At 43.7% G+C, this 27,882-nt stretch overlaps 1 protein-coding gene across 7 annotated transcripts in view; it reads right to left on the bottom strand.

Annotated features, from left to right (window-relative positions):
• ATXN2 (ataxin 2) overlaps positions 1–27,882 on the bottom strand; it is a 401,010-nt gene that overhangs the window by 9,762 nt on the left and 363,366 nt on the right. For all 7 annotated transcript variants that reach the window (XM_030217312.1, XM_030217315.1, XM_030217310.1 and 4 more), the window contains 2 exons: positions 10,148–10,293; positions 928–1,155 (listed from right to left, as the gene is read on the bottom strand). In XM_030217312.1, coding sequence (XP_030073172.1) covers positions 928–1,155; positions 10,148–10,293 — 374 coding nt within the window. The remainder of the gene's footprint in view (positions 1–927; positions 1,156–10,147; positions 10,294–27,882) is intronic.

Genomic DNA, 27,882 nt, shown 5'->3' with positions numbered 1-27,882 from the left:
TCAATGCAGCTTACATGGGGCAATGGGGGGTTAAGTGACTTGCCCAGAGTCACAAGGAGCTGCCTGTGCCTGAAGTGGGACTCAAACTCAGTTCCTCAGGACCAAAGTCCACCACCCTAACCACTAGGCCACTCCTCCACTCCAGGATCATTCTACCCTTGCTTTTTTTATGCTAACAAAAAAATGTAACAGGTCAAACTATTCCACCCCCCATCTCCTACCTTAAAAGGTTATGCAGCAAATTCCCTCTCCCCATCCCTGAAGCATCCACAAAGCCCACAGGGAAGAGAAAAGCTCTTAACTCCTTAGCTGAATTGAATAAAAAGTACTGACATAGCTACTAGTACTTAATATTTATTCATTCATTTAATTTTGAGGTAAAAATACCAATCCTAATTCAGAACTCTACAGGCTCCAAGGGGGAATTGGTCTTTTCACCCTGAACCCTTTAAATACTGACCTCTATTTTATTTTCTTACTGAACTGAAACTTGTGCATTCTGTTTTTTGTTTCATTACACATCACCAGTTCCAAAATCTTAACTCAAACCCACTGGCTTATCACAACAGTGATTTTTTTGTAGCTTAACAGTATATCATTCTATTTCTAAACTGTACTAAAACATGTGATGTTACATTCTTACTACTACTACTACTTATCATTCTTATCATGTAATTATATGGTTTCTACTTTCAAACTGATCCTAGAACATCCAAACGAGCTCTTCTAAAATGAAAACCTACAAAACAATATACTACACATGCTGCCATATTTTACCATACAAGATGGCTACGCTCATAGAAGCACTATTTGTAATCTTTACAAGCTCTTCCTCTGTTGTATAATGCCATGTTATCCCGTCTTGCTGTGCTATTGTATATACTGCTCAACCTTTACTAAAGGTATTGTTTTAAAAACCTCCTTTACCTGTTGTACATGAGCCATATGTGGTGGGTTGGTATATGCAGGTTGAACATGTGAAGGATGAATGGCGAAGACTGTTTGCTGTGGTGTTGGGAAGCTGTTTTGTGGAGATTGGGTATTTGAACCTGGTGTCATGGAAGGTGGGGTTGGAGCAAGGCCAGCATGGTAAATTGCAGACTGCTGTGGTGAGTTTGCCAGGTGAAGTGCCTGGGCCGCCTGGTGTTGGTGATGCTACAAAATAAGCAAAGAAAATATGTGAATGTGATTATTTAGAGAAAAATATACCCTAGATTTCATGAAGCAACACAGGCATATAAACAGCAGAAAAATAAAATGATGCAAAACCAATAAATAGAATAACAAAAAAGCACCAAGGGCCATTCAAGGTTGGGATTGTCAAGAGTCTTTTATTGGTTGACCCGACATGGGCCATGTTTCAGCGTCAAGCACCTGCATCAGGGACCAGTAAAGGAATCTGTCTAAGATAAATATAGCATACAAAACTTGTGACTCACATGATCAGTAAACCAGGACTTGTTCAAAAGACGTTATTGCAAGAGGTAAAGAAATGTGTCACTGCAAGCTGCTGTCCTGAGTCACGAGTTTTGAATGTAATATTTATCTTAGACAGATAGATTCCTTTACCGACCCCTGACACAAGCGCTTGTCGCCGAAACACGGCCCGTTTCGGGTCAACCAATAAAAAACTCTTGACAATCTTGAGCTTGAATGGCCCTTGACCATTTTTTGTTCTGTTGTGTGTACATTCACCCTCTCTTCTGCAACATCAATAAATTACATATATTTATACATTTCCTAAAGGGCTTATTTATGATTCTACTATCATTCAGATGGATTTTGAAACAATAATTAGCATTTACTTCATATGGCTCTGTGAAGCTTTTTGACCCATTGATTTTCTATTAATAATAAGTAATAGCCAGGACCAGCTGTGTTGCATGTCATTAAAAATAATTGGCTCTTCCTCTCCAGTCTAACCATTTTTTCAATTAAACCTATACAATATACAAACTAAACAAAATACTTAGCTCCCATAAACTCTTCTTCAGAAGAATATTTAACTGAAACATTAAAACTGTGCTATAAAAGCGTCAACCTTTAGGCTGCTCTTATCTATATGTATCCAAATGGAAAGCCATATAGACTCCAAACATAAAGTGAGTTGGTCTGAACTCTTTATGGGAGTTAATAGAAAAAAAAATAGACAACCACAAAAATTTCTCTTCAGTTACACTCTTCCGCCAGCTAGCACCAACCTTGCACACCTCTTTCATCTACTAGAGCTCGTAGAACATCTGCTGAAGCTAGAAGTAATATTTGCCCTTGCCACTTGCTGACCTTCTAGTGTTTCATAGATAGTAATAGAATTGCAAGTAGATGTCTTACAAATTTCTTCAAATAGTAACATAGTAACATAGTAGATGACGGCAGAAAAAGACCTGCACGGTCCATCCAGTCTGCCTAAGAAGATAAATTCATATGTGCTACTTTTTTCATTTGTACTGTCCTCTTCAGTGCACAGACCGTATAAGTCTGGCCAGCCCTATCCCTGCCTCCCAACCACCAGCTCTGGCACAGACCGTATAAGTCTGCCCAGCACTATCCCTGCCACCCACCACCGGCTCTGGCACAGACCGTATAAGTCTGCCCAGCACTATCCCCGCCTCCCAACCACCAACCCCGCCTCCCAACCACCAGCTCTGGCACAGACCGTATAAGTCTGCCCAGCACTATCCCCGCCGCCCAACCACCAGCCTCGGCACAGACCGTATAAGTCTGCCCAGCACTAGTCCCGCCTCCCAACCACCAGCCCCAGCACAGACCGTATATGTCTGCCCACACTAGCCCCGCCTCCCAACCACCAGCTCTGCCACCCATTCTAGGCTAAGCTCCTGAGGATCCCTTGCTTCTGCACAGGATTCCTTTATGTTTATCCCACGCATGTTTGAATTCCGTTACCGTTTTCATCTCCACCACCTCCCGCGGGAGGGCATTCCAAGCATCCACCACCCTCTCCGTGAAAAAATACTTCCTGACATTCTTCTTGAGTCTGCCCCCCTTCAATCTCATTTCATGCCCTCTCGTTCTACTGCCTTCCCATCTCCAGAAAAGGTTCGTTTGCGGATTAATACCTTTCAAATATTTGAACGTCTGTATCATATCACTCCTGTTCCTCCTTTCCTCCAGGGTATACATGTTCAGGTCCGCAAGTCTCTCCTCATACGTCTTGTAACGCAAATCCCATACCATCCTCGTAGCTTTTCTTTGCACCGCTTCAATTCTTTTTCCATCCTTAGCAAGATACGGCCTCCAAAACTGAACACAATACTCCAGGTGGGGCCTCACCAACGACTTGTACAGGGGCATCAACACCTCTTTTCTTCTGCTGGTCACATCTCTCTCTATACAGCCTAGTAACCTTCTAGCTACGGCCACCGCCTTGTCACACTGCTTCATCGCCTTCAGATCCTCAGATACTATCACCCCAAGATCCCTCTCCCCATCCGTACCTAGCAGACTCTCACCGCCTAACACATACGCCTCTCTTGGATTTCTACTCCCTAAGTGCATCACTTTGCATTTGTTCGCATTGAATTTTAATTGCCAAACCTTAGACCATTCTTCTAGCTTCCATATGTCCTTTTTCATGTTTTCCACTCCCTCCCAAGTGTCCACTCTGTTGCAAATCTTAGTATCATCCGCAAATAGGCAAACTTTACCTTCTAACCCTTTGGCAATGTCACTCACAAATATATTGAACAGAATCGGCCCCAGCACCGATCCCTGAGGCACTCCACTACTCACCTTTACCTCCTCCGAGCGAACTCCATTCACCACCACCCTCTGGCGCCTGTCCGTCAACCAGTTCCTAATCCAGTTCACCACTTTGGGTCCTATCTTCAGCCCATCCAGTTTATTTAAGAGCCTCCTGTGGGGAACCGTGTCAAAAGCCTTGCTGAAATCTAAGTAGATTACGTCTATAGCACGTCCACAGTTCAATTCTCTGGTCACCCAATCAAAGAATTCAATGAGATTCGTTTGGCACGATTTCCCTTTGGTAAAACCATGTTGTCTCGGATCTTGCAACTCATTTTCTTCCAGGAAATTCACTATCCTTTCCTTCAGCATCGCTTCCATTACTTTTCCAATAATCGAAGTGAGGCTTACCGGCCTGCATATGCTTTTTCAACAAAAAAAGTGGTCTAGTAAAAATGAGCAGCAGCTTTGTAAAGTCTCTTGTATGTTTCAGAGATACAACTAATCCATCTAGCAATGTCTTAGATATTGAAAACCTGCTCTCCATGAAACAAAAGCTGTTCTCCAAGTAAATCTTTAAAACTCTTAGTATCCATCATGACACTTCATCTTCTACACAAGTCAGAACATTCATCTGAATGGCAAGAAACCTAGAATTAATTTGAACAGAAAATGCAAGCAATGAATCTCAGAGATACAGGTCATATCACATCCAGAACAGTATGGTAGGAGAGTATTTAGAAGATTCCTGAATTCTGGGCAATCAACCACTCGAGGGGGCTCCAGAGAAGAGTGTGTCATTACTGGCCAAAGCTTACTAAAAAGTATGGTTTTAAGGCAATCTATGTTGGGAAGCCAGGTAAAAGTAATTAGGGAAGTTCAGCATTTGGTCAGGTGATAGAGAAACAGCAGTTTTCTCACTACTGTTTAAAGCTTCATAAGCCTGACTGGAATACCTTGATGACTTAATCAGGGGTATAAGTTGTGATCTGTAAATAATGAACTTTTCAGCAGAAAAACAGAAAAATAGACCCACATGTCATGTCTCATATCTAGGATGGGAAGAAATGGAAATGGGACTTGATATACTGCCTTTCTGAGGTTTTTGCAACTACATTCAAAGCGGTTTACATATATCCAGGTACTTATTTTGTACCAGGGGCAATGGAGGGTTAAGTGGCTTGCCCAGAGTCACAAGGAGCTGCAGCGGGAATTGAACTCATTTCCCCAGGATCAAAGTCCACTGCACTAACCACTAGGCTACTCCTCCAAGAAGAGTTAGGCCATTACTCAAGAGAGCACCCGACATCCAGAAATGAATATTTTTGGGAGGGGAGGGAAGCAACAGTAACATGGGTAGAACTAGGAACCTCCCCCTCTCCAAAATACAATTAAAAATACTTTAGCTGGCAGGGATTCCTAAATCTAGCCGGCTTAAGAAATCCTGAGCAAGTGTAGTTAGGAAGCAATAGTGTGCCAAGCTGCTAGGTAGGCCTAAGGCAAAAGGGGAGGGGCTCCAGGCTCACCCATAGGTATGCCCGGAATTCCACAATGAATATACATGGGAGAGATTTTCATGCAATGAAGGCAGCGATTGCACGTCTCTCATACATATTCATTGTGGACATCCTGAAAACCAAACTAAGAGGTACAACATGATCAGCTTGAGAAACATTGCTCTGATCTCTAAACACAAACTGTTGCATTAGTCCAACACAGGTATCCATTTACCACTACCATTTTTCAGTGCCTACAGAATTACTAGTTAATTATAACCACTGGCATTCAGTGGGAAAAGAATGCTTTACATTCTTTGCAGTGCCTTTATTTCCTTCCAGTACACTGAATGTTGCATTATTACATATTTAATGATAAACAGTGTGATAACATATGAAACTAAGTTGCTTACCCTTAACACATTTTTCCCATAGACAGTAGGATAAATCAGCCATACAAGTGGGATGATGTCATCCAATAAAAAAAAAAAAAAAACATGCCAGATGAATCATTTTTTTGACTGGGTGACCAGAAAACTGGATCAAGGTTACATGCTACATTGGTCTACTTGGATTTCAGCAAAGCCTTTGGCAGCTCCTCATAAAAGGCTCTAACCGAGTAGCCTGAAGTTAAGACTCAAAATAGTGAACTAAATTAGAAACAGGTTGACTGATAGATGACAGAGGGTGGTGGTAAATGTAATTTGCTCAGAGGAAAGAAAGGTGAATAGTGGAGTGCCTCGGGGTTTGGTGCTGGATTCTAATCAATATATTTGCAAGTGACATTGCTAAAGGATTAGAAGGAAAAGTTTGCCTTTTTGCAAAGATTTGCAAGAAGGGACAACCCGGAGGCAGTAGACAATATAGGAAGTGATCTACTAATCTGGAACAACGGTTTAATGTTTGTCAGTTAAAATGTAATGTGAAAAAGTGCTGAGTGATGCACTTGGAGAGTAGAAATCCAAAGGTGTTACATGCACTAGGAGGCAAGAGGCTGATATCCACCGACTAGTAGAGGGACTTTAGACTGATAGTGTCTGAAGATCTCAAGTGCCAAACCATTGTGACAAGACTGTGGCCACAGCCAGAAGGATGCTAGGCTACATAGGAATAGGACTAACTAGAAGAAGAAAGGAAGTGTTAATGCCCTGTACAACTCATTTGTGAAGTCTCACTTGGGAATACTGTGTTCAGTTACTGAAGTCATATTTTGCTAAGAACATAAGACTTGAAGTTCAGAGAAATGCAACAAAAATGTTAAGGGGTTTGTACAAAAAGACCTATACCTGAAGACCTGAATATGTATACCCTAGAGAAAAAGAGGGATACAATGCAGATGTTTAAATACTTGCAAAATAATAATATACAATCTTTTCCAGAGACAGGAAAGTGGTAGGACCAGAGGACACAAACTGAGGTTGCGAGATGGGGAGTAACATCAGGAAATACTTTTCACAGAGAGGGTGGTGGATGCCTGGAATAGCTGCCCAGTGCAGGTGGTGGAGACAAAAACAGTGAGACAATTCAAAAATGCATGGGATAAACACAGAGAATCCCTATTTGGAAAGAGAATAAAATCAAAACAAAGTTTAAATAACCTCATGGCTGATGTGTTAAGATATGCAGACAGTTACTCCAAAAGTAGGGCCAATGCAGGGAAGACTTCTATGGTTTGGATCCCCAAAATGGCAAAGACAGGTCAGAATGAGCTGGTGTGGGCTTCAACAGCAAATCCAGTAATTGGGAAGTTAGAACAATGCAGGCAAATTTCTATGATCTGTTCCAAAAATGGCAAAGACAGATCAGAATCAAGCATATTTTATATCACATTAATATCATATGCTATGAATGTGTTTTGTTACATCTATATAATAAAACTCACCCTCAACGTTCTGAAGACACTGACGTCACTTCCTTCATGAAGGGTTCGTGGTGGTGAAGCCACCGAAATCACCAAGTCTCTGGGCCCCACCCTCGCGTCAAACGTGATGACATCGAGGGTGGAGCAATGGTGTCACACTTCGAGGGCGGAGCAATGGCGTCAGTGGCTTCACGACGACGAAGGGGTGGGGGGGAGGAAAACCTTGCTAGTGCCCGTTTCATTTGCTCCAAAAACGGGCCTTTTACTAGCGTCTCTATAAAGACATCAAGGTTGAAATTAGAAAGTAAAATATTAATTAGCAATATGGTTAGATTGTTGGTTTAATCATTATCATAATGAATGTGACTATGCTGAGGACATAAGAAGAAAACCACTCTTCAGACTATTAGCAAGGTAGTGTGATACTGTGTTGTTATACACAACTGCCCATATGTGATAGGATTGTTAAGAAATTGACAACAGTTCTGGTTGTGATGCCAGTTTTGAAACTTGAAGGGCCGTAACCTGCACCTCTGGCCTCCTCACTGGGCAGATTGGATGGTTTTTACTTGCTGTCATTTAATGTGTTACTATGATCCTTGAAAAGACATAGAAGTTAATCAGAGTTTTTGTGTGGAACATGAAAAAGGGTTTATGGCCTTGCTCTCACACCAGACAGTAAGGGCCAGATTTAGTAAATGGAGCACAAATTTAGCAGACATGTTAAAGTTGCTCATTTCAAGGCTGGAGATTATGGGACAGTCCTGGATTTCTGACCACCCCACCCAGGTGCATTATGGGACTTGCTGCACTGATTTCAATGGGCAGAACAGGCACTATAAATCCCACACTGCTTTGGGATGTAAGTTCAAAACCAGGACTACCCTAAAATCTCCAGCCTGGAACTGGGTAACTTGTCATCTCCAGGAAAAATCCACGCCAAGCCCTATTCTATAAAGGGCGCTCTAGACTGAGTGCCCTTGGTAGGGTAGGGTTTAGAGCAGATTCCCACACCCAACTTTGGGTGCAAGCCAGACTTACGTCTGCTGAAACCTGGTATGCAAGTTGGGTACATAACCCTGGCATTCTGTAACACTGTGCCTAAGTATCTGGAATGCCCCTGATCTGCCCATGCTCCTCCCATGACCAAAACCCCTTTTGGGTTACGCACGAGACACTTTGGGCATGCAGCGTTATAGAATACAATGGAGGCACATCTATCTGCATGTAAATCCAAACAAGTGCCAGTTAACTTCAATTAATGGCAAAAACTGGTTGTTAGTGCCCAATTAACTAGTTTATACACACATCTGGGTCCATGCTCAAATTTAGGCAACCTATATAGAATCCAGGGTTAAACCTCCTCCATTTTAACCTATAAGGTTTCCTGGTTGATTCCTTTCAAGGAGGCAGAGGGACCTGAAATATATTCTCAGAGAAACCAAAAGAACCCATTGTTCTGCATTCAACATCCATGGTACCAATAACTTAGTTCAAGAGAGCTATGATCTAGCTCCTGCTTGAAGGTTGCTGACACTAATACAGGGAGAACAGTAGGTGAGACGATAACTTCCATGGTGACCAGAAGGAAGGAACTGACAGTTACGACACAAACTTGTAGAGACACACACAGCTTTGACACTAAAGTAGATGCTGAACTCACCTCCTGTGGTTGCTATTTTGGAGTAGGAATGGTTGTTGAATCTAACTACAAGCTCCCAGCTTTCAGCATCAACAAGGAATAATGCACCTTAGCTATAATGCCTTTGTATGACCTTTCAAAGAGGAGCTCAACATGGATGATTCCCTTCTTCTCTCTTGAGGAGAGAGGTGCCTTTCAACTGAATAAGAAGCATCCTTTGAAACTACTGGTCTGCTTTTGTGGCAAAATCAAATGGCAAGTAAAGAAAAGCTTTAAAAAAATGCCAAAACTAGTAAATATGATGATAACCAAGGAGGCCTGTGGCAAATAAATATGTACTTACAGTATAAACAGTGCAATATTACCCCAAACAGGAAAACAACTGTATGCCCAGTCACACAAGCAAAGGATTAAAGAAGTCTGCATAGCAGTGGCTGTGCAGGAACATCTATGAATGCTTAGAAAAGCCTTAGGGGTTTTATCAGGGCTCTGAGAGAGCTTTCTTTTCCTTATTGGCAATGTCAGATCATGTCCACTCACTTGCTTAACAATGGAGAGGTAATAGATAAATTGATGACGTTTCTGGTTAACTTTTTGCCACTGTCATAAAGAGAATCTTCAGTTTAAAGCAGTGCTTTCATGTATTCAATAAATAAATTCATGATCAACTTTGTCCATGTACTTGTAGCAGGAATGAGAATTTTATAAACCATTAATTATCCAAATCTCTTAACTTTTTTCTTTCCTCACAATTGCAAGTTCCAATAAAGAAGGTTCAGAAAGCAGGATCTCGGAATATAATTTATATAGAAAGGTTCATCATGCAACTAGCAGGAAAAAAACAGAATTTCATCCTATATTAGTATTTGTTCTCCCCACTCTATATAGTTCTGTTTAGAGCAGTGGTCCTCAATCCGGTCCTCGGGACACATCTAGCCAGTCAGGTTGCAGGATACCCATAATGAATGTGCATGAGAAGGTGGCACAGAATGCAGATAGTGCATGCAAATTTATCTCATGCATATTCATTGTTGCTGTCCTGAAAACCTGACTGGGTAGTATGTCCAGAAGACTGGGTGAGAACTACTGGTTTAAAACAATGCATTCAAAATGTGTACTGTCAAAGGGTGCATGCTGCTAAGCAGTTTCACAAATACAGCTGGAAAATAAACAGAAGAATTAGATTTACTATCTCTCATTTGAAATTCTGTAAACTGTACAATTCTTTTAAAGCTGAACATTTTAGAAATGCAAATGTATAACAGCATCAATAATCTTTCAAAACAATTTACAGTTCTTTTTTCTTTGAAAATGTCTGTACCTTACAAAACAGCAAGCTCTTTATATACCCCCTCTTTGGAATAAAACTTCCATTCAAGATGGTTTACAAAATTAAAAACGTATAAATAACCAAATTGAATTTAACAATTTTATTATGCATATTACCTGGACTGGGCTGGGAGCAGGGTGACTACTGCCATGTTGGCTTTGCTGCTGTCCAGTTGGTGTGGCAGAAGGCTGAGGATGAGGAGGATGGGGATGTAACGCTGCATTAGGATGTGCATACTGTTGAGCAAGAGATCCAGTAGAAACTAGAATTCATTAAAACAAAAAGTGTAAAAATAATGTTAAAAAAATACCCAAGACCAAATAACTTTGAGGCAAACTGAAGTTTAAACCAATCATGTCATGTTCCTGACAACATTTAAGGCCCTATTATTTTTGTGCTGTCTACATAATTCACTAAATATTAAATCTCTTCCCCTTTCATTTCTACCAGCAGAAATAGCAGCAGACACTCACAGAAAACACTGGATATGACAGCAGGTAAAAACTACAAGGCCCAGCTAGTCTGTTCATTTTCCATTCCTGATGTAATCCCACAGATCCTACCCAGTCTCAGGCTTTACCTTCACATCCTTGCAACTAAGGGTCCTCTGTGCTTATCCCATGTTTTCTTGGATTCTGATACTGTTTTTGCCTCCAAGACCTCCACTGGGAGGTTGTTCCATGTATTCTCCACCCTTTCTGTGAAGAAATATTTTCTTATGTTACTCCCAAGTCTACCCCCTTTGAATCTTATATCATAATTCTTGTCTAAAACTTCCTTTTCACTGAAAAAATGTTTGTTGCTTGTGCATTGTTTATAATTTTGATGTGGCTGGATTTCATTTCATGGGTCTTGATGTGCAAATTCTTGGTAGCCCTTCTCTGAGAATGTTCTACTCCCATTTATAATATGGAAGACATGCTTACAGATGAGGTCTCATCTACATTAATAGTCTCATCACCTAATTTTTTACACTGGAATTAACACAACCTATACCTTAACATTCTTCCATCTCTTACTGAGGCCTTGTCACAATGTTTTGCAAACTTGAGATCAGGAGACGTAACCTTCTATGTAGTGGATATCACTAACTCCCATCACATGCTCTCGCTTGTTAAACTGCCTACCAGATTTTCATCAAATTCAGGTAGCTAAATGCCAACTGACTTACTTTAAACAGAATAAAGGCTATAAATACATACTTCAGGCCCAATATTCAGAAAACGCTGAGCTCTTAAGTTAGCCTTCTAAATTTGGGCCCTATTTTTAGTTAAATTTAGGAGCATAACTTTTCAGCTGAAAATTCATCTTAATTGTGTACATTTGGTATGCAATATACAAACAACTTTTCTTTCATACCTTCCCTACACTCAAGGCTTGTAACATAATGATGATGAAAAATTATCCAGACTTTTATGTTTAAATCTCTTTATTACTGAAGAGGAATAAATGTAAACCACAGACCTTCACAATCTTCAAAGAAATGCAAATTGTTCCATCCACACAATTAACAATGTTATATCAAATACAAACTTAGTTTTATTTTTACCCTTTTCCCCACCTATTTCCCCCCCACCCCCGACTGCAGCTCTCATCAAACTTCAACCTTAAAATCAGCATTAAGTATTCTGCTTTGTGCTGTGGGAGACAACGTAGTCCAAAATGGCTCCCATATCACAGTAAATCTTTTCCACTGAACAGAATCTAATTGTCCCACACTCAGTCTTTTCATAGCACACAACATAATCATATCAGCCCGTCATGAGGCCAAGGATGGTGGGGTCCAGGTGTAATACCTCAAAATATTCCTTTTCTCCATCAAAGCGGCCCTGCGTAAAAAGCCCATCAGTCCAGACCTAACAGGATGTGTCAGTCCAAAGACATCGAACAAGATTTTTGGGGTCAAATGCCAATTGTTCTTCCACACACTCAGGTGGGCTTTCAGGCGAGCCCAAAATTGATGAATTACTGGGCAGTGCCAGTGAATGTGTCCCAGTGTTGCCGAAGATGCCTGACATTTATCCTCTACACCAATAGTGGCTTTGAAGGCATGGTGAGGTGAAATATGTAGCCAAAGTAACATTTTATATTGTAGTTCTCATAAGGTAATGTTATCAATAAGGGCTTTGGTATGTTTCAGACAATCTTGTATCCAAGTAGAATCAATTGGCACATTCAGATCTTTAGTCCATGCCCCCGCCAGAGGGTCATAGTCCAAAACCAACAATAAGTCTTTCAGAGATGGATGGTGATATCGCAGAGGCACCAGTTGTTGTGCACCCAGTGTAAATGTAGAAGACAGCTGCTCCTGAATGTCCTCTGTTAAAGCAGAGGCAGGCATAGAGTTTACATAATGTTTTAACTGTAGATAAAATTCATCACAATCTTCTAATGTAAAATTCGCTCTTAAACAATCATACGATTTACAGTAACCCTCCTCCGTAAGTACATGAAAAAAAATATAACATTCTCTTTCGTCCTAAACACTGAAAGGAAGCATTACTCATACCTGGGGGGGGGGGGGGGGGGGGAGGAGGACCCATTACCTCATAGAGATAATGAGGTGAAACTTTCTGGACAAGATGAGATTGCCTGCATACCCAGCTCCACACCCGACATACGAGAGACACAAAAAGTGATTCCCTCACCCTTGTCTGGCGTAGCGCTGTCGAGGTATGCAACACATCATTAAAATGATGCGGCACACGCAACCTCTTTTCCAGACATGAGTAGGAAAAACAGTTGGTATCACAGTACCAATTGTTGAGATGTCACATGCTGCATGCCATCGAGAGCAGCTTTAGGTTAAGCAATCCCAACCCCCCTTTACCTCTAGGTAAAACCACCTTTGCTAGAGGAAGGCAAGCTCTCTTCCCATTCTATAGGTACCCTATGAGATGTTTATTAAGACGATTCTCCGTAATACCAGTTAATACACAGGAAAGCATGTGAAAATAATACAGCCCCTGTGGGACAACAATCATACTCTATAAAGTTATTTTCCCCATCAGTGAAAGCACATACACCCTCCAAATTTGTAATTTGCACCGAGTTGCCTCCAGTTGTGTCAAATCCTGTGGAATCTGGATACTTAGAGACCCAAAAGAAGTATCAGCCCACAGTAAGGGAAATGACCCTACCCAACTGCAATGAACTGCTTGCTGCACTGGAAGAGCTACTGATTTATGGAGATTTAACATAAATCCCAAATATCGAAAATCGTCTGCTGACCTCAAAAGACGTGGCAAAGACAACTGCAGAAAAGACAAAAGAACTAACAAATCATCAGCAAACGCTAATACTTTGATAGTTTCAGTCCTTATCTCTATACCAGAGATTTCACCATCCTTCAAAACCGTATGAAGGGTTCCAAATAAAGTAGAAATAAGAGTAGGGACAGAGGACAACCTTGTGGGTTGCCCGTTAACAAATAATGCTGCAGATGGGTTGTCATACAAGAGTTGCAAAGCTCTTAAAAACCAACCAGACAGGCCCATGTATTTCAAAACCAAAAATAGATAGTTCCAATCAACCAAGTCAAATGCCTTTTCGGCATACAAACTAGCATAGCTGGAACTCCAAGACGGTGACTGAGATATCACAAGTAATGACTTCCAAGCATTCAATACTGAATGTCATCCCTTCACAAAACCTGTTTATTCAGGGCCAATCACATCAAGAAGATGAAGAGCCAATCTATCTGCCAAAAGACGCAAAAAAATCTTTAAATCCACATTAAGAAGAGAAATTGGACGGTACGCTTCCAGTAAATGTCAGGGTTCACCTGGCTTTGGGATAAGAGTGACCAAAGTCATGTTATCATATGGTGGCAAAAACCCAGCATCTAATGACACCAAGTAATATGCTCTAAGGGGCCACACAGATGAGGCTGCAACATTTTGTAAAACTCCAGTGGGTAACCATCGGGACCTGGGGCCGAATAACAGTTAAGAGCCTTAATAGCTTTTTGGATCGCAATGGCACCCAACGGAGCACTCAAATGGATGAGAGCTGCCACAGAAAAGTGGGTAGTCCAGCATTCTCTAAATAATGTCAGAGGAGGCCCAACCACCCTTATACAAATTACTGAAGTAATCATAAAAAGTTTATGTGATTTCCTCTGCCTTATTACTACGTTGACTCCCAGGAGTTTGCATAGTTGAGATAAAATGCAAGCCATGCCACGTCTTCGTTACTTGAGCCAGTAACTTCCCCAGTTTATTTCCAAATTTATAACATTTATATTTCCAAAAGATCAACCCCTTTTTTGTACAATCATGGATTAAGGAATTTCAGGAGACTTGAGTTGCCACTAATATTTCTGTATTAGCTACAGTAGGATTTGCTATATATATATATATAGCTACTTATATCTAGCTTCCAGTCCAATTATTATACCTTGCGCAATCTGCTTACTTCAGGCTACAACATACACAATGGCATCTCCAAGAAGTACCGCCTTAAAAGAATTCCAGTATAGGAGGGGGTCATCGTGATGTTGCCCATGAAACTCCTCAAATTTCTTGGACTTCTGGAAAAGATACTTCTGAAAATGCTCATCTTCATAAAGATAAGCCGGAAATTGCCACAGACGACCACTATGCTGCTGTTTACTACCTTCCAAATCAACCCAAATAATATTATGATCAGGTACAGCCAATGGTCCGATCTCAGCCCCTGCAACCCAAGGAAGTAAGATTTGCGTAAGCAAGATAAAAATCAATTCACAAAAAGTATTATGTACCCTTGATAAATGGGTATAAGCTCTTTCTGTGGGGTGCAGGAGGCACCAGGGATCGACAAAGTTCAGATAGTAAGAAAGAAATGGCAACCAACTCCACACCACTCCTCGAGGCTGATCTATCTACTAATAGGCCTATCACTTGGTTAAAACCCCCCACTATTATCATAGGCAAGGTGGTATCTTGTAAACCCATCGGTATCAATTTTTTAAAAAACGCATGCTCATATCTATTCGGGCCATACACCATTAAAACAAAAAATTCCTGATCACTTAAGTTCACCCATAATAATATATAGTGACCATAGGAATCCTTAGAAACTAAATGCACAATCCCCAAAAGGTTCTTATGAATAAACACTGCTAATCCGCCCTTCCTAGTCGTGGTAGATGAATAGAAAATCTCACCCACTCAGCCCTTACATAGTTACATAGTCAATTTTGTTTCCTGAAGACAAGCAATGTCAGCTTTATGCTTAAAAGTTTTGTTCTTTTTATCAGGGAAGTGATTCCTGAAACGTTCCAGGAAAGAATGCGCTGAGGGTTTACTCAGCTAACCAATTCAATAAACCATTTCCAACCAACACTGAAACATCATTTACCCCGTGTGCCCAGCCCTCACATGGAGAACATGCATCACTCACCCCAACTAACAGAAAGTACAATGCACCATTTCCCATACCAAAACACCCACCAAAAAGGATGAAGCAAATACAAACATTACCTAAGAAATATGCAGCCATAAATGTACCCCACGCAACCCGGTCATTCCTCCCAACCCCCTTCCCCAAACCAAAGCCTAACCATGGTACTGCGGCTGTTCGCGAGAAATACTCACGAAAAGGCGTGTGCCACGTGGTCTATGCTAACCAGTGCTTCCCCCTACCTTAGTTTTGAAAAATTTCTGCATATGACATCACAACAAATACTAATTGGTAGCAATAGCATAAATGAAAGACACATCCCAAATTTGGGAGTTCAAAAGCAGACACAGATATAGTCAAAGACTTTATAGTCAAAGACCTTATGACTGCAGTCTTAAAAGGAAAATTAACCCATAACAGTGCAAGCAAAAATGTCTCTCACTCAAGAGTCTGGAACATGTTGATTCATCACCAGCGTCCTTCATGGTAAATTTTTACAATTGTGGGATAGAGCAACATGAAGCGCCAGCATTTCTCACTAAGCTGCGCACACAGCGGGTGGAAGTTCACTCGTCTCCCCATTAATACAGAGGAATAGTCCTGAAAAATCTGCACTTGAATATCTTCACATTTAACCGCATCCCTGGTTCATCTGTATGGCAGCAATAGAGTCACTTTCTGCGGGTAACTGTGCATGTTCGCTATTATAGGGTGTGGTCACGTCTCTCCATCTCAGCATCACCCCAGTCGATGCACCCTATCCAAACGAATAGGGCCCGCTGTTGCCAATTTCGGGAAGGTATTGGCTAACCAAGTCTCCAAAGTCTCTCGCAGGGTCTGCTCGGGAAACGATTCAGGGAATTCTATAAACCACAAATTCTCTCTCCTGGAGAGGTTCTCCAAATCGTACAGCTTCTCAGCATATATCTTAACTAATCGCTATAATGCAGTTAGTTCTGCAGTATGAGCAGTGTCACCATCCTCCAAGCTGGAAACAGTCTTCCAATGCCACCGTTTGAGTGGAGAGGTCTGTGAGTAATTGCTACATGCCAGCTATTTGAGTGGATAATTGCAGAAAACGGGAATCCAAAGCCTGCAACAAAGATGCTGTTATGTCAGCAGTAAGAGACTCTGCGCCTTGCTGCACCGGTTCGGTAACAGGCTCCACCATCTTTTGTCTTGAGCTATATATTTGTTCATGAAGTATGCCAATCTCTCACAAAAAAATAAAGAAAAAAATTGAGATGTCTTGTGTTAGACGGTGTACCGAGCAGCTCTAGCAGCCTACCCTGCTCACAGCATCAAGTGACCCTCATACAAACTTTTAAACATAACAGTTTTTAAAATATACAAGAACTTTCTACCTAAAAGGTAGCATTTACATTCATATAAACTTTCTGAATGTTCATCCAGGGCCTCTTTTTGAAAATACACTCAATTAAATTAGCTGAATTCAACACTCCATTAATAACTAAACCATTCACTATCTTTACCATTCATTAAAGGAAACAAGGGATTAACAGTAAATTGTTACATGGACTAAATGGCACACTGATTTCAAAGCTCACCTATGCAAGGCACACTGGCTTAGTGACATTGCTTTGAAATGCCATACAGAAGGCCTGTGGATTTATTTCCCAGGTTAGGACTCTGCCCTCTGGGATAATTAGGTCTTTTTGTGTTTGTTTGTTTGTTTTTTACTTTAGCTTTTAGTGGGAATTGATGTTGAATTTCTGGAATGGTTTCATTGGTTCGTATGCATGATCCAATATCAATGTACTTACCTATTTTATTGTAGTTCCATTTCTTAATTTTATATGTATCTTTGAATTAATGTAAACCGCTTTTATATTTGAATTATGTAAGGTGGTATAATAAATTTAATGAACTATAAACTAAGAATGCTGCAGAGACAGCATTCACAGCTCCTAAGACAGTTCTTCTCAAACTTTGCACTGTGGTGTCCTGGGGCACTGCAGTGAACTCACAGGGGAGCTGCAGGATATTTTAAGCCCCCCAAAATAGCTGGCAGGGGTACCCAAGCCCTGCCAGCTGAAGTGATCAGCTGCCCAAGCTCCCTCTTCATGCTGCCTGAGAAGAAGTCAGCAGTGTGCTTCAGCAGCTGACACCACACTCTTGGGCATGGCTCAGTTCATGAACTGAGAATGTGTGAGAGTGCCAGTATTGGTGACTGAAGCACACTGCAGACTCCTTGCTGTTCAGGCACTGAACCTTCAGCTGGGAGGGCTTGGACATCCCTGCTAGCAAAGGTAGGATTCAATGTTGTGGATGTGGTGGTGGGGGAGAAGCTGAGGAGGAAATATGTGTCCTATGGGTGCCGTGAAAAAATTACTAGGCCAGTAAGGGCACTATGAACCAAGAAAGTTTGGAAATCTCTGCCCTAGAGGGAGAGGGAGTTTCCTTTATTCCACAAAGGTCACATTTAGTGAACAGACTTTGGGTCCATGTTAGCCAGGTTCTGGAAAGAGCCTTGGTTTGTGGGCACTAGCTTAGGATATTCACTGCAAATGAATCAGCTAAGTTAAGGGGATATAAAATATACTGATAGTTTCAAATAAAAACTCCTGGTGCCATAGTCTAAAGACACTGATCCTGATTGAGCTGCAAGCCCAAAAGAACAAGAAGAAACTGCTGGACAAAAAAGGAAGAAAGAAAACAAATACCTAAAACCTTATTTTATCACTCTGATCTTCTGTGCTAAGAGAAATAAAGCAAAGATACTTACCTGTAGCACATATTCTATGAGGACAGCAGGCTTCTTATTCTCACAAGTGGGTAGCTGTCCCGTGTCGCCCTGCCCAGCAAATTTGCCATAGAAAAAAACTAGAGCTTTTAGGTGCGTGAGCCATGCTCCAGCTCGCATGAGCGAATGCATTCTCACCCGCCACGTGAACGCACCTGCCATAGTTTACTACAAAGCAAAAAAACAAATAAAAACAGTCAAAAAGACAAATCCAAGGGGAGGTGGGCAGGACTGTGAAAATAAGAAGCCTGCTGTCCTCATAGAATACCTGCTACAGGTAAGTATCTTCACTTTCTCCAAGGACAAGCAGGCTTGCTAATTCTCACGAGTGGGGAATCCCTAGCATCCAGGCTCACCCAAAACAACAAACATTGGTCAATTGGGCCTCGCAACAGTTAACCTGAAACTATATACAAACTAGATGAGTGCGCAGCCTGGAACACAATAAAATGGGCCTAGGAGGGTGGATTTGGATTCTAGAGCCCAAACAGATTCTGCAACACTGACTGCCTAAACTGACTGTCGCGTCGAGTATCCTGCTGAAGGCAGTAGTGAGATGTGAATGTGTGGACTGAAGACTAAGCCTCGCAAATCTCTTCAACGGAGGCTGACTTCAAACGGGATACCGACACAGCCATGGCTCTGACGTTATGAACCATGACCCTCCAAAGTCAGCACAGCCTGGGTATAAGTGAAGGAAATGCATCTGCTAGTCAATTGAATATGGTGCATTTCCCAATGGTGACCCCATCCTCTTGGGGTCAAAAGAAACAAAAAGCTGGATGGACTGTCTGAAGGGCTTTGTCTGCTCCATGTAAAAATGCCAACACTCTCTTGCAGTCCAAGGTGTGCAAACTGCTTTTCCCAGGGTGGGAATCAGGTCGGGGAAAGAATGTTGGCAAGACAGTCGACTGGTTCAGATGGAACTCCGACACCAACTTCGGCAGGAACTTAGGGTGTGTGTGAAGTAAGGTGCATCCACTACTAAAGCCTGAAGCTCACTGACCCTACCAGCTGAAGTAACAACCACCAAGAAAATGACCTTCCAAGTCAAGTACTTCAGATGGCAAGAATTCAGTGGCTGAAAACAAGCTTTCATCAGCTGAGTGAGAATGATGTTGAGATCCCATGACACTGGTGGAGATGTGACAGGGGGCTTTGACAAAAGCAACCCTCTCATGAAGCGAACTAAAGGCTGCCCAGAGATAGGCTTACCGTCTACACGTTGATGATAAGCATTAATCGCACTAAGGTGAACCCTTACAGAGTTGGTCTTCAGACCAGACTCGGACAAGTGTAGAGCAGGGCCTGTGTAGGACAAATAAGGGGATCTAGGGCCCTGCTCTCAGACCAGATGGCAAACCTCCTCCATTTAAAAGAGTAACACCTCTTAGTGGAATCTTTCCTGGAAGCCAGAAAGACCCAGGAGACACCCTCTGAAAGACCCAAGGAAGCAAATTCTAGGCTCTCATCTAGGCCGTGAGAGCCAGAGACTGGAGGTTGGGATGTAGAAGCGACCCCTCGTTCTGAGGGTAGGAAAACACTCCAATCTCCATGGTTCTTCGGAGGACAATTCCAGAAGAAGAGGGAACCATATCTGCTGCGGCCAGTATGGTGTGATCAGAATCACTGTTCCACAGTCTTGCTTCAATTTCAGCAAAGTCTTTCCCACCATGCTAGCCTGCCATGGGCCTGAAGTCTGGAACAGAACTGAGGGACCTTGTGGTTGATCTGAGTGGCAAAATGATCCACCGAAAGGGTACCCCACGCTCAAAAAATCTTGCAGGCTACCTCCATATGAAGAGACCACTCGTGCGGTTGCATTATCCTGCTCAGACTGTCAGCTAGGCTGTTGTTTACACCTGCCAGATAAGTGGCTTGGAGAGACATGTCATACTGGAAAGCCCAATGACACATCTAACGGCTTTCCGACACAGAGGGTGAGATCCAGTGCCCCCCTGCTTGTTGGTGTAATACATTGCAACTTGATTGTCTGTTTGAATTAGAAGACAGCCAATCTCTGAAAGCCTTTAGAGCATTCCAGATTGCCCGTAGCTCCAGGAGATTAATCTGAAGATTCGTTTCTTGGGAGGACAAAACTCCTTGAGTGTGAAGCCCATCTACAAGAGCTCCCCATCCAAGAAGAGATACATGCGTTGTCAGCACCTTTTGCGGCTGAGAAATTTGGAATGGAAGCCCCAGTGTCAAACTGGACCAAATTGTCAACCACTGAAGAGAGCATACAAGCTCTGGGGACACTCGGATGACATCTTCTAGGCTCCCTATGGCTTGATACCACTGAGAAGCCAGGGTCCATTGAGCAGATCTCATGTGCAGGCGTGCCATGGGTGTAACGTACACTGTGGAAGCTATGTGGTCCAATCTCAACATCTGCCAAGCTGTGACCTGCTGCGATGCCCAAACTTTGGACACTAGGGAAGCAAGATTGCCCGCACACATCTCCGGGAGGTAGGTTCGGACAGTTCTCATGTTGAGTAGGGCTCCTATGAACTCTAATTGTTGAACAGGATGGAGATGGGACTTGAGGTAGATGATAACGAACCCTAGTAGTTCCAGCACCCAAATAGTCATCCGAATGGACTCCTGAGCATCGTCCTCCAAGATGCTCTTCACCAGCCAATTGTCAAGATAAAGAAACACATGAACTCCCAGTCTGTGTAGCGATGCTGACACTACTGCTAGACACTTGGTAAAGAACCTGGAAGCTGATGCAAGGCCAAAAGGAAGCACACGGTACTGAAAGTGATGTGTTTCCAGCCAAAATCAAAGATACTTCTGGTAGGCTGGAGGTATTGTAATGTGAGTATATGCATCCTTCAAGTCCAGAGAGCAGAGCCAATCGTTTTCCTGAATTACAGAAAAAAGGGTGCCTAGGGAAATTATCCTGAACTTTTTGTGGACTAGAAATTTGTTCAGGGCCCCTAGGTCTAGGATGGGATACATCCCCCCTGTCTTTTTCTGTACAAGGAGTACCTGGAATAGAATCCCTGCCCTTTTTCCCCTGGTGGAACAGGTTCAACCGCATGGGCCTTGAGAAGGTCAGAGAGTTCCTCTGCAAGTACCTGCTTGTGTTGTGAGCTAATAGGCTCTCGGAGGACAATTTGGGGTTTGGAAACCAAATTGTGAGTCTATCTGAGCCGGACTATTTGAAGAACCCACCAGTCGGAGGTTATGAGAGGCCACCTTTGACGAGAACGAGCGCACTGGGGCTGAGTCTGAGCAGGCTGACGAGCCGAAGGAGTGTACCTACTCCTGGAATAGTAATAGGGAGAACTTCATGATTTGCCAAAATACCTCCTGGATGAGGAGGCAGATGCCGAAGACGCCAGGCGAGACAGAAGATTTAGTATCTGTATGCTTCTTAATCTGGTCAGCGACCTCTTCAACCTTCTCTCCAAAAAGGTTATCCACCAGCAAGGAGCATCTGCTAACCTCTGCTGAACAGAATGTTCCAGCTTAGAAACAAACAAGCATGACAGTGCGCACAGCTAGACCTTGGGCAGAATCCTAGATGCCATTTCAAAGTTGTCATAATTGCCCCTGGTCAAGAACCAACTAGCAAAACAGCTCGGCCTGCTCCAGGGGAAGCATATCGTCCAAGTCTGACAGCTGCCGCACCGAGTCCCGCAAGTACATGCTTGTGAACAGCTGGTATGACTGGATAGTGGAGGAGTGGCCTAGTGGTTAGAGTGGTGGACTTTGGTCCTGGGGAACTGGGTTCAATTCCCACTGCAGGCACAGGCAGCTCCTTGTGACTCTGGGCAAGTCACTTTACCCTCCATTGCCCCAGGTACAAATAAGTACCTAAGCCGCATTGAGCCTGCCATGAGTGGGAAAGCGCGGTGTACAAATAAAAAAAAATAAAAATAAAAATAAAAAAAAAAATATATATATATACGGACGATGAGCATAGAGGCCTGATACATCTTTCTCCCAAAAGAGTCCAGGGTTCTAGGTTCTGTGCCTAGGGGAGCCGAGGTATAGTCCATAGTACTCCTGGCTCTCTTGAGAGCGGAGTCCACCACTATGGAATCATGAGGTAACTGGGACCTCACAAACCCAGGTTCACCGTGGATCCTATAATGGGTATCAATCTTCATGGGGACCACAGGGAGAGAAAGAGGGGATGCCCAGTTCCGTACAAGGATTGCCTTGAGTATATAGTGGAGAGGAGCCATCACTGCCTCTAAGGAGGGAAAGTGTAGTCCAGGACCTTGAGCATCTTGGCCCTGGGCTCATCCTCCACTTTTACAGGGAATGGAATGGCATCAGCTATTTCCCCATACAAAAGATGTGAAAGAGAGGCTCTCAGGTGGAGAAAGTCTCCTCTCAGGTGGGTGGGGGAGGGCTCAGAAGGAATCCCATAGGACTCATCAGAGGAAAAGTACCTGGGATCCTCTTCTGATTCCCATGATCACTCATCTTCGGTGTCTGATAGCTCTTCCCTAAGGGATGTCCGAGACCGAGCCCGCCTCGATGCCGAGGAGCCATGTACTCGAGAGTGATGTCTAGAAACCGGCTCATGTCTCAACTCCGGCAAAGCTTCCTCCACTGGTCGAGGGGGTGCTGGTCTGGGTTGCGGTTAACACCAGAGCCACAAGCGGCGCTGGTGTCGGAGGCCGCACCATGGGCTGAGGGGCAGGTGAGACCTCAGAGGAGGTATGATAGGTGAAAGCATCCCCGATACCGACGCACATTGCTGCATAAGGCCCTCCAGAAGCTCTGAGGGCAAAGCTCAGATGCACTCATTGAAAGCCGCCATCGGGAAAGTCTGTGGCGTTGGCTGAGGTGCAGAACTCTGCTGCACGTCTCATATTCCGCCAGAACCGATATACTCATATCACCCCTCTCCTCAGGTCACTTCACTGGCTTCCGATCAGATACCGCATTCAATTCAAGCTTCTCCTTCTTACCTACAAATGCACTCAGTCTGCTGCCCCTCACTATCTTTCTACCCTCATCTCCCCTTACGTTCCCGCCCGTAACCTCGGTTCACAGGATAAATCCCTCCTCTCAGTACCCTTCTCCACCACCGCCAACTCCAGGCTCCGCTCATTCTGCCTCGCCTCACCCTATGCATGGAACAACCTTCCTGAACCCTTACGCCAAGCCCCCTCCCTGCCCGTCTTCAAGTCTTTGCTTAAAGCCCACCTCTTCAATGCTGCGTTCGGCACCTAACCCTTACCGTTCAGTGAATCCAGACTGCCCCAATTTGACTGCCCCTATCGGACCGACCGTTCACTTGTCTATTAGATTGTAAGCTCTTTGAGCAGGGACTGTCTCTCTCTGTTAAATTGTACAGCGCTGCGTAACCCTAGTAGCGCTCTAGAAATGTTAAGTAGTAGTAGTAGTAGAATCACTGGGGCCGATGCAGGAGCAAGATCTCGGCTGCTTGGAGAGACATCATCAACGCTTTTCAGGGGCTGAACCTCTCAGCGCCCCGGAGCGCCCAGCACCATGCTTCAAGGGGACCCGTGACAGTGCTTCTTGGCCTTCGTCTGATGCACGTCACCCATGCTCCACAGTGCCAACGAGGACGACATTGAATCCTCCCGTTGCCTTGGGGTCGGGACAGACAATGGATGGTCCCAGGGGGCCTGCATTGCAGAAGGCCTCGAGACAGGTGGAGACCCACTCGATGCCTCACTGCTCCCAGTGTCACAGGGTCTCAAAACAGCCATTCCTACCTGGACTCCCGATGCAGCACTCAACGCCAATGTCAAGGAACCAGACCTGGCTCTAAAAACCTGGGTCCTCTTTTTCATACAAAGACAGAGGACACAGGGCTATGGTCAGGCCCAAGGCACTGAAGACACCAAGAATGGGTGCCCTTCCCCGAGATAGTCTGGTTGCACCAGGTACAATGCTTGAAGCCACTGGGAAAGAAAAAAACGCACCGGCCAAATCAAAAGACGCGATGGTGCCTGAAAAAGGGGAAAAAGGCACGGCAAGAAAGAAACCCGACCGGGCAGACCTAAAAACTGCCTGCATCAAAAAATAAAGGAAACTTAGACGTGGAGCAAAAACTAAAAGATAAAGGACTTTTCTTTTTTTTTTTTTTTGAAAAAGGCAACACGAAGCGGTACGTAAGTATTACCACACTGGGGCAGACCAAAGGTCCATCAACCCAAGCATCCTGTTTCCAACAGTGGCCAATACCTAGCAAGATCCCCAAAAAGCTCAATACATTTTATGCTGCTTATCCCAGAAATAAGCAATGGATTTTCCCCAAGTCATTCTAATAATGGTCCGACTTCTTTTTAAACCCAGCTAAGCTAACCGCCTTTACCACATTCTCTGGCAACAAATTCTAGAGTTTAATTACATGTTAAAGAAAAATTTTCTCCGATTCATATTAAATTTACTACTTTGTAGCTTCATTGCATTCCCCCTAATCCTAGTATTTTTTGGAAAAGTAAACAAACGATTCACGTCTACCCGTTCCACTCCACTCATTTTATAGACCTCTATCATATCTCCCCTCAGCCATCTCTTCTCCAAGCTGAAGAGCCCTAGCCACTTCAGCTTTTCCTCATAGGGAAGTCATCACATCTCTTTTATCATTTTCGTCGCCCTTCTCTGTACCTTTTCTAATTCCACTATATATTTTTTGAGATGTGGCGACCACATTTTAACACAATATTCAAGAAAACTGTCGAAAGGCACTCAAAGAAACGCTCTAACCGGCTGTGTGAGGAGCCACCACACAAAGCAGCTGCTCCTCACGCGGAAAAAACAAAACTAAGGCAGGTGCGTTCATGCAGCGGGTAGGAAGGCTCACGCTCCTAAAACTTCTAGTTTATTCTATGGCAAATTTGCCGGGCCAGGTGACACAGGACAGCGTCTACCTACTTGTGAGAATGAGCAAGCCTACTTGTCCTCGGAGAAAATGAGACACCAAGAGATAAAATGGCCTAGAGGGATTTTCTTCAACACCTCAAAACTTTGATTTCACTGGTGTTCTAGGCTGAGCACCAGACTTCCATAAAAGGTATAACTGTACCTCTGATATTTCAACAGTGCTAATTCCCCCAAGAATTAGTGTATATGCATATACTGTACAGTCTTCTTCTAACTGGGGAGCCTATAGGTTAGGGACAATTTACAGAAGCCCACACTGCTGTAAAACAAGTTTTTTTATCAGTATTAAAAAGAAAACTGCCTAGAAGCACATGAGCAAGTGCTTGCATATTGTGTCTGCTTTTTGACAGCCAAAAGAAAGCAGCCAAAACATGACAAATAAATCTGGAATACCATTTACTTCCTAACCTAAACACATCCTGGAACATCTCCTTTAAATATGGCTAAAACTAAGTGCACTTTGAAAGCTGCTCTTAGAGGAAAACTTACAGCAAGGGCAATCAAGATAGGTTACTAATTATGCAGCAAAATCCCTTTGAAAACCGTCTTTACAGGCATAATTATATAACAGGGCACCTACAAAAATTCTCATGAAGGTAACAGATTCCTACAATAATCCCTAATAAAGCATAAGTGTTCATGCATAAATTAACACCTATTCCAAGGGAGGAGTAAATGTGTTCATGAACTCTATGCATATTCATTTGAAATTTGTTTATGCTGTCTTTCTTCCAATATCTCTCTATATAAAAGGCAACACCAACGTTCTATGAAGCCTCCAGCCGGAAGTGTGAAGGGGGCGAGATATCCGGTTTCCCTATGAGTGTCTGCCCCGCCCTCTCTGTAACACAGTCAGTGAAGGAAAACAGCAGAGCACGAAATCAAATCGCTGGCTCTGTAACAGTGAAGGACTCAGAGGGGGGAGGGGAGAGAGGCCAGAGGGCAGGGACACACACACTCCCACATGCACACAGAAGAAAACATTGCTAGCCCCCGTTTCATTTGCATCAGAAACGGGGCTTTTTAGAGCACGAAATCAAATCGCTGGCTCTGTAACAGTGAAGGACTCAGAGGGGGGGGAGGGGAGAGAGGCCAGAGGGCAGGGACACACACACTCCCACATGCACACAGAAGAAAACATTGCTAGCCCCCGTTTCATTTGCATCAGAAACGGGGCTTTTTTACTAGTCCATATATATTTTATAAAGTACGCGTACACACTGTAACTCTGTCCTTGATCTACCCAAACACCACTCCTGGGGATGTCTACGCATAGATTGCATAAAAATATGAATGTCTGCATTTGTACGTGTATTCATACACTGTACAATCATGTAAATTTATGAGTCATTTTCCACATATAAAAACATGCTTTATGATGCATAAAATTAGTGCTATGTAATAATGTTTAAAATATCCTAAGATGAAAAATCAACATATAAAGAGAAAAAAGGTCACACAGTAACAGTATCTTTTGACAAATTAACTTTTCATACAACAAACCACCAGCATGTTCCCTATTTCAGATGAACTGCGCACCAGGAAATTCTATGGCACAGGATTTGTTTCCTGTGAAGTACTCCCACGAATATAAGCTTCCCCTTTCAGTGAAAAGACTGCTTGATATACAATGTTAATCTGTATACTATACACAGGACTTTTTTTGAAGGGGTACTTGAAGGTACTGAGTACCAGCACCTTTTCCATTGTCTGCTAAAACTGACCCATGGTCCCCAAGTTTTAATGAAAGAGTTCAGGCCCTACACACCAATTCTGCCTTGTCATAGATTCTGTGACTGGTTGCAGGGGGCCTGGCTATTGTGGGGTGGGTCCTTCAGTGATCACCCCACCCCTGAAGGGTGGCCTGGCATTTGAGTACCGGCACCTTTTTTGGTAGAAAAAAACGCACTGACACCCTCATGATCAAAAGCAAACACTGGTGCTAGAGGCTGTTAGCACCATACTAGCACCGGCGTTTGCTACCGCCCCATGATTAGAGCCCTCGAGCGCGTGAAACAATGCGCTCGAGGTCTCTTACCGCAAGTAGCATGCAAATGGCATGCTAAACGGGGCTTAACACATTCATCCCCAATGATCAGCGACCAGAGCGGCAAAGATTGGGTCGCTGGCCGCAACAAACCCTATGCCAGCACAGAGCTGGCGTTAGGGTTTGCAGATCATTAGGGAGGAATGGTGAGCCCTGTCCAGCTTGCATTTGCATGCTGGCAGGCTCCCATTCTCCCCAACGACAGGGGACTGGAGGTCCGGCGGACCTCCGGTCCCCCCCCCCCCCCCCCAGGTTCAGGAAGGGCTGGAGATCCGGTGGGTCTCCAGCCCCCCCAACCCCAAGAAAGAGACTCCCTGGTGGTCCAGTGGCCACCGGTCAACCCCCTCCCTCCCACCCAGTGAGCGACAGGGGTGGGCGGACCTCCAGCCCACCCCAACTCACAGAGTTGTCTGCCGCCGAATCCCTGGTAAAAATAACCCCGAACCCCCTCCCGGCCCCCCTACCTTAGTTGGAGGAGGGACGCAGCCTGCCTCCCTCCTCTTCCTTAGACGCCGCAAAATGGTGGCGCCCGGCCCCACCCAGTGCATCCTGGGATGCGCTGGCGGGGCTACACACCATATAAGGGTGCTCGGGGCAGGGGTAGTCAGGGCCTGGTGGTCCCATGGACCTCCAAGCCCCTGCATTTGACAGGTTTGGGATTTTGACAGCCCTGACCTGTCAAACAAGTGCGGGAGGATTGTGCTGAGCGCATGCTCGGTACAATTCGCCTGCACTTCTACCCCATGATCAGAGATAACTGTGCTGCTTAAATC

The sequence above is a fragment of the Microcaecilia unicolor genome, chromosome 11, assembly GCF_901765095.1.
Source record: "Microcaecilia unicolor chromosome 11, aMicUni1.1, whole genome shotgun sequence".
In the NCBI taxonomy this organism is placed as follows: domain Eukaryota; kingdom Metazoa; phylum Chordata; class Amphibia; order Gymnophiona; family Siphonopidae; genus Microcaecilia; species Microcaecilia unicolor.
Note: the sequence above shows the minus strand (reverse complement) of the source record. Positions and strands in the feature narration are given on the sequence as shown.